Source organism: Gavialis gangeticus, unplaced genomic scaffold (genome assembly GCF_001723915.1).
Source record: "Gavialis gangeticus isolate Ggan-Ray unplaced genomic scaffold, GavGan_comp1, whole genome shotgun sequence".
NCBI lineage: Eukaryota > Metazoa > Chordata > Crocodylia > Gavialidae > Gavialis > Gavialis gangeticus.
The window spans coordinates 34,487,066-34,494,704 of record NW_017729034.1 but is presented as its reverse complement, the minus strand read 5'-3'; the positions used below and the strand labels follow the sequence as shown (position 1 = coordinate 34,494,704).

Below are 7,639 nucleotides of genomic sequence, written 5' to 3'. Positions count from 1 at the left end.
AGCAACTGGTGGCAGAATTAATTTGAAATCGGGAGATACTTTGGCATATAATCAGACTGAACTTAACTGTCCATGGAAGGCAGGGGAGAGATGAATTTTACAGGCTAACTCAGAGGTATCAAACTCATCAGACTCTGCAGGCCAGAAGAGGGGCATAGGGCTGATCTGTGTGTCAAATCAGATGCAGTCACAGGCCCCATGCTCCAGATGCAACATATGCCCCAGACTTGCCCCAGCAGGACTAGGGCTGGAGCCAGGGCACTCTGCATATGGTGTGCAGGTCCAATCCAAGACCCACGGGATACGCTCCGCAAGCCATATCTTTTATTTGGTTAACCCATGGGTGTCAGAGATATGTACACTTTTGTGAGCAAGAGCTCACTTCATCAGATGCTATGAAAGACTGTGCACACAGAGGCTGTCAAAAAAGGAGTGATAAGAATACAAGAGACAGGGAAGACATGAAGAAGGGATGGGGAAGAGGAGGAGGAGGGAGAGGGGTAATGTTGAGAGAGGCAAACAAGTAATAAAGCCAGAGGGACAAAGGAGTCACAAAAGCTAGTCCAGGTAATGAGATCACACAAGGTGGTGCATTGCTTAACCAAGTATGACACCAAAATTTATCCAAATATATCACTGAATTACCTAAGGTTTGGCATGGATCAGTGATGAGAAATGGGTACAAAAAATGCTGGACTTGTGGTGAGACCAATGCTGGGCCATAATCTTAGTCTTAGGTCAGAGGCCTAATTGCCCACTATGGTGTCTTTAGTTTCTTCAAGACAGGTCTCAACACTTTGAGATTTTCATAGCTGGATATGCATAGGATTTACAGAAACCAGTAAGTTTTAGGCAATCTTTCCAAAACTGGATTATTCACAACAGCAGCAAGGAGAAAATTTCACAGTTAAAACAATCAAATTCTTTTCATGGGCACAGCATGAATTGTGCTGTCAGGGATGTCATTAGACTGCATTCCAAACATTTTAGTTGCTAGATCACTTTTCTATTCTGAGAACAAAAGGCAGGAAGCCAAAACAAAAACACAGCAAAAACTTTTTCAGAGTGAGATCCATCAAGGAGTTATATATAGCTGATGACATAGGCGTGAAACTCAGTATGTGTCATATCAATATATAAGGAGGCTATAGTCCAAGAGGGAATGCAAAAGAACTGGTAGACTCAAGCTCTGGAAGTACTGCCAGCACAGCAGCATCCCAAAAGACAGGGTCACAGGGGAACAAAGGTATTCCAATCGAGAGCTGAGGGGAAAGGGATACCAAGATCTGAGAGAACCATTACTTGTTCCTGCCAGAAAAGTGCATCACAACCTGTTTGTACTTCTTAAAAAAAAAAAAAAAAGAAACACAATGGATTCCTACTGTGAAACACTGAAAAAAGTTGCAAAGAAAGAGCTAAGCTGTGAAGCATAACGAGAGCCTCTTTGTTCCACAGCTGAAAAATTGCCTGAATTTTCTAAGGGAATAGAAAACAAGCTCTGTCGACAACCTAGCATTCAACAGACATGATTTGAAATGCCCCACCTAGAATGACTATCCTACTAGTAGTCCGAGATGAATATCTGAGAAGAACAATTCTTTACATTTGGGAAACAGGAGGCTGCTGGTGGCCTTTGCTATGGTAGTTTCACTAAAGTGAAGACAGCAAATGACAGAAATGCAGGACAAAAATGAAAATCAGTAAAAAGAGAAAGTGCTACCAAGGAGCCTGCAGGTAAATAAAGGACGGGAAGTGAAAGGGTCTGTGTGAAGACAGATGCAGAAACAGTGTTCTTTAGAAAGGATGTAGAAAATGAACCAGAAAACAGAGAGTGGTTAAGCAAAAGAAGTTAAGCGAAAGGGGGGGGGGGAGAGAGAGAGAGAATGTACACACAAAAGAGAATCTGGAGTCAAGCCGGATGGGCTGGGTCAAAGGAACCAGAGCTGTGCTTATAGAAAGAATGCAGAACTGGAATGCAGAAGGTTAGAGCCAAAGATAATGGCAATCCTGCCCTTAGAAATATTTGACAAGAACTTGACCACGATAAACCAAAGGGAACACAAATGGATTTACAGAATATGCATATGGAAGAGAACGTAGGTGGAGAAGAGCTGCTGGGTGCAGGAGGTGTAAGAGTTATTTAGGGAGATCAGACCCAAGAATACAAGTTTATAGTCGATGAAGTTAGTGTAATCATGGGACTTTCAACAACGCTGCTGAAGCTATGTTGTTAGGTGGAAGGCCAGCATAGGCACTGATCGCAACCGCTCTTGGCCTTCACTACAACAATTTCCCCAAGAACTAGAGAACAGGGAAGGTACATTGCCACCCTCCTTCTCGTACTACACTGCCCTCTCACTCAAGAGGACAATTCTACAGACATTGCAAATTACCTTATGTCACTTCTACTTCCTTTCCCATAAGTTCTTCTACAAAAGAGTATGATCTGGACCAGTGAAGTACTCTGAACTGCTCATAACTTCATAAAGTTATATTTAAGTTTAATTATAATAGAAGATTTTATATACAGATTTTGCATATCAACAAAAATGCCATTTCCTTTCATGTTTAAAAGAATTCTAGATTAGTAGGCTCCTATAAAACCCAATTTGATACATAAAAAACAGTAATATTAATGTTAATTTTGTAAAAGATCATGAAGTCAAGAACACAACAGCTTACGATAGGTCTCCAAACGAAAATGAAATCAATCATGTTCAGAATGATAATATACTGAAGTATACTCATTTAAAAAAAAGACAGAAACCATAACTGCATTCTTTGCATCTACATGTAGCCCCTACAAATATGTTCAATTACTCTGTTACACTATTAAATGACAACATGGAGACTCATGAGTCTCAATCTATTTTAAAATCTGAAAATTTTTTTTTTTTTACACTACTACACTTTACTGTTTTATAAATGTCTCTCTCACTTCTGTTGTAAGAAAAATCTCCACTGAAACTGGGGGAAATGAACCAAGACCGTGATCCTCCAAATACGTATAGTATTTAATTTGAATACATGAAGTCAATAGGACAAGTCACATGTGTTAAATGTTTGCAGGATTAGGACCTAAATACAGGAGAACAGTAAAATTGACTGTATATGCAAAATGCTATTATACACATACACACACAAAGTAACCAGACAAAAATTTTTTTCCAGTGACACTAATCTTAGCTATTACTTATTGTCACAAGTAACGAAGTCAGACAGATGAAAAATGTTAAATTGCCTGCATCCTTTTAACTCTCATAACTTCCCTGTAATACAAAACTTCCTTCATTCAAATTTTAAGAATGAAGAAACTGAGACATCAGGGGAGGAGGAACTGAGAGATTTCAGCAACTTCACACAATAAATTAGCCACACACAGAAATAAAAAAAAACTTAGAACTCTTTCAGATTTTCATATTGTGTTCTCATAGATTCCTGGTCTGATTTATAGAACAGAACTATAGTCATTAATCCCCGAGAAAAAAAATAGGTATATTAGAGTCATTCTGGAATGGAATCAAAACGTTCTTTTCAAATTCTAAATTCTACCAATCAAACGGCCATTACTGTTGCCAAAATTTAAAACGCACCGCATAATATTTAGCTTTCAAGAATCATGGCTATTGATTTTTTTTTTTTGGAACTTCTACCAGTTACTAAATTGTAATTAATAGCTGGAACAAATACAGAAATAATTTTAAAGAGGTAAATAAAATGGTTTCTTCAGGACATTCTCTCAAACACAAAGTTCCTTCACAAGTCATTTAAAAGTTACAAAATGTTCTCAGAACTGACACTAGCACACTGGCAAAAATACACAATTTCCTAAATATATAAAGAAGGTCTCACATTAGCCTGGTACTGCTCCAGTATCACATGACCTGGAAACTCTGGCTCAGGAACCGATGCAAATTTCTTGATAATGTCTTCAAGCGCTTGGAGACCAGCCATTCTCAGCTGGTTGCTGTGATCAGTTGCAGCCATGAATGCCATACGAATAAGGTCAGAGAGATGGAGCACTAAAAAGTCATCTGAAAATAAAGATGATAAAGCCACTTACTAAACTGAGATGACATATAGAGATACTATAACTATGCAACTACTTCCCTGTGAAAAATTTGTGTAAGATGCAAACTTCACACAATTTTAAAAATTTATACGGCTTAAGAAAAAAATTTCAGCAAACACCCTCTTCTTTCGATTACTAATAAAAATTATAATTTTGGAATTTTAACGCCTTTTGTGAAAAACTAAGAGTTATAAATTTTAAGCAAAGTAAAAGAAAACATGAAAAATGGCTTTGTGCTTTGAGGCATGTTATTATATATAAACACTTTGCAAATATAGTTTGAAGGACTTGTACCTTATGTCCACAGAAACTCTAACTTTTGCAGTCTTAATCCTACAGTGACATCTACTGGTACAGGATTGTCTGATTAACTTTAAAATTTAGCTACTATACAAAATTACTAATTAATGCAGGTAACAGTGTTCCGAGATTAAAAGGGTATCATCGTGTCTCCCATCTCTCTTAAAAAAAAAGTTGGATCCAAAAAAGTTTCTGGACTTCTATACAGAAATCTGTGCAAAACTGGCAAGAAAGGTGCAGGGGAGAATCTAGCTATATTTAACACCTTACTCTTGGATTCTAATACCACGCATCCTACAATTAAAGAAGATTCCCCTAGGTCATTAAAACAACTAATACGAATTAAGAGACAGACATTATTTTCGAAGATTCAAAATTTTAAAATGACTTATTTGGTAACTGGTTTTGTAGGAACAGTATCAAACTCTGGGCAGGCCCCTGCCACCCACTACGGAGCCTAGGCTGCTGGCAGCAGACAGTGGGGAAGCTGCAATCTGCTGCTCGGAGGTCTGCAGAGCTCCTGCCCGGCTTATTGTTGGTGGCTGGTGCACATGCACCTCTGGGTGGACTGTGGGGAAGGGGCTGTGCTGCTACAAGGATCAGGCCCCTTGTGGCTGCCCTGCCATCCACCCCTGGCATGCCAACATCTTACAAGTTGAGGTTGGGGTGTTTTTGGCATTCCGCCCAAAAATGTTCCAGACTCCTGATGCACAGAGGCATGATACTACCAAAGCTGGAGTTATGGTCCTGCACGGTACTAAAATGATGCATAGATTTTGTATTTTCACATACACTGTGGAGAAATGGGGACTTGCAGCTATAAAACTGGCCAATGAAACTGCTGAATGGAGAGGTGCTGATAAAAATGGATACCTTTAATAAGGTATTTCATTTTTAATGGTTTGTATGGAAAGATACCCGTCACACATACAATATGGTTTCTAACAACTCTTTTATTTTCTTTGCAAGTATGCAATACCTTTTTACAGTTAAATTTAAAGAAAAACAAAAAAGAATTGCAAATACTCATGCTTACTTTTGGTGTTTTTGAGTTTGGCCGAACGGGCCAAGGCCAGATCAAAGTGAGCCTTATTTGCATTCTCACACAGCATAATAATGCGACACAGGCAATCAGCAGCAAACACACGAGTGGCCCAGCGAGGAGCCACAGAAAGTTTTGATTTATCTTCTTCACCCAGTGTGGTAAACATTGTATCATCATCCATCTCATCTTTTTTCTCTGATTCCTCATCCTTTCCTCCTCCCAAAGGGGCTGTAGTGCTCATGTCTACAAGGCAATCATAAGTTAGCAATTCCATTGTTAGTAATGTTTTTTCAGACAGAATTTACAGTGAGGAGTTCTCAAATCATTCACTAAATTCAGATTTAAATTGTTATTCCTATAGAAGCAATGGTACACAGAAATGAAGAAGAACAAATGAAAGGAATATTAATAAGGACAAAAGGTCCTAAAAAGATATTAACCCTAAGAATACAACAGTACTCACAATGTAAAATGCTTACCACTGGAGGCTGCAAGGACATCCTTACATAACATCAGCCAATGGGAGAGATTTTCCACTGCCAGGGATGAAAGCATATGTCCCAAAGTATCATGAATATCAGAACACAACTTTCGGTCCGTCTCCCGATCTAACATTCCAAAAAGAACTCCCTCAAGGCCAGTTTCTGTTATATTAACTCCTTGATGCTGGGAATGAATGTCCCGCCGGGAACCAATTCCTGGTACAAAAGGATTAATATCTGCAGAATGATCAAAAGAGAACGTTTTCAAAAATAACTGAAACTACTGGGCCTTAAACTAATAAGCACCACTAGAAACAGACATTCTATAGTCACCCTTAGTTGCAACATGGTTCAAGAAGTGAAACACAAATTCCTAAATACATTCATTTTTTAGTAATTAGATTCTGCCAGCTACTGAACATCCTCTGTGAAATATTAAATACAGTTAAGATAATGGAAGATAAGCACAGCTTGTGCCATGCAGGAAATATTCAACATGGTGACATTAGACCCTAGCAAGAGTCTTCTGAATTAAGTTTTAAATGTGCCACACAATACTAAAACATGAAATTTGGTGAGAGCAAATAATCATTCACTTAATGTCAGATGAAAGACAGCAATAATAGCACCAGACTGAATATAAACAGCAACAACTGCAAAATTACAGTAGCTTTCTAGACATTTTCTTGACAATTTGAATATGACAGTACGAATCAATTCTTGTGAGCATCCCCACCTCCTCCAGATAAAAATGTATACAATAAATTGCACATAAGGATTGGGCCAACTAGGAAAACTGGTAGATTAGGCACGTTGCAAATAGAACAGGTCAAAATTGGGTATTGCCTAATCACACAGTATTATCAAATCCACCTTCAAAACCAGCAACATTACTGGGAACAAAATGGGAAGGCTAAGGAACCATTTAAATATATAACAAGGAAAAAATTCATCTACCCAATCATTTCTAATGATCCAGACTGCATTAAGTTCCTTACTTCTGGCTGGAAGTACAGAAGCAAGAAGAAACTCCATCAGATGGTGGTGGTTTTCATTTGTTCACTGACACATAAATAAAAAGGGACACAAGAAACACTTACTCATGCCACTGTTCTCTCTGTCTCCAGCATTTTTAGCTAAGCTCATGGCATATTCACATACTTCCGCGGCTTCCCTCTGTGCAAGCTGTCGCAAACATGCAACTGCAGCCCGGCGAAGTAGCAAGTGGGAACTGCACAAATGAACCTGCAATCAGAGCCATTATAAACTGGTAAACTGTAGTGTACCTGAACTGTTAGTAATTAATGGCAGGCATGTTCAGTGAAATAAAGTACAACTTGTAAACAGTTACAAAGAAGTGAATAACTTGAATAAGATACTAAAATAAAAAACACTTGGCTGATGATGTCAATTAAAATGGACAAGTTCTTTAACTTATTGAGTCACTGCAGTTAAACCCCAAACATGATTACATTCTTTGGGCAGGACTTCTGCCTCTTATATACACACAGAGCACTACCTGTCGCTTCTTACTATATTTGCATGGACTATGGATCATTCCCTCTCCCTTTGAAAAAGAGACATCTGTAATTTCTTCATGGGATTAACACAGATGTAGTTCCATTCTATTTCTCCATTTCCTGTTAGGTAAGCACTTTCCCTTGCATCGTTCAAAAACCCAACAAGTTAACTAAGGGGAAAAATCTGAGCACAAGTTGTAAGCTCCCAACACATCACTCC

At 38.5% G+C, this 7,639-nt stretch overlaps 1 protein-coding gene across 4 annotated transcripts in view; it reads right to left on the bottom strand.

The window, feature by feature from the left end:
- HEATR5B (HEAT repeat containing 5B) overlaps positions 1 to 7,639 on the bottom strand; it is a 104,891-nt gene that overhangs the window by 38,483 nt on the left and 58,769 nt on the right. For all 4 annotated transcript variants that reach the window (XM_019526912.1, XM_019526914.1, XM_019526915.1 and 1 more), the window contains exons 23-26: positions 7,000 to 7,144; positions 5,897 to 6,136; positions 5,409 to 5,660; positions 3,853 to 4,034 (exon numbers count right to left, since the gene is read on the bottom strand). In XM_019526912.1, coding sequence (XP_019382457.1) covers positions 3,853 to 4,034; positions 5,409 to 5,660; positions 5,897 to 6,136; positions 7,000 to 7,144 — 819 coding nt within the window. The remainder of the gene's footprint in view (positions 1 to 3,852; positions 4,035 to 5,408; positions 5,661 to 5,896; positions 6,137 to 6,999; positions 7,145 to 7,639) is intronic.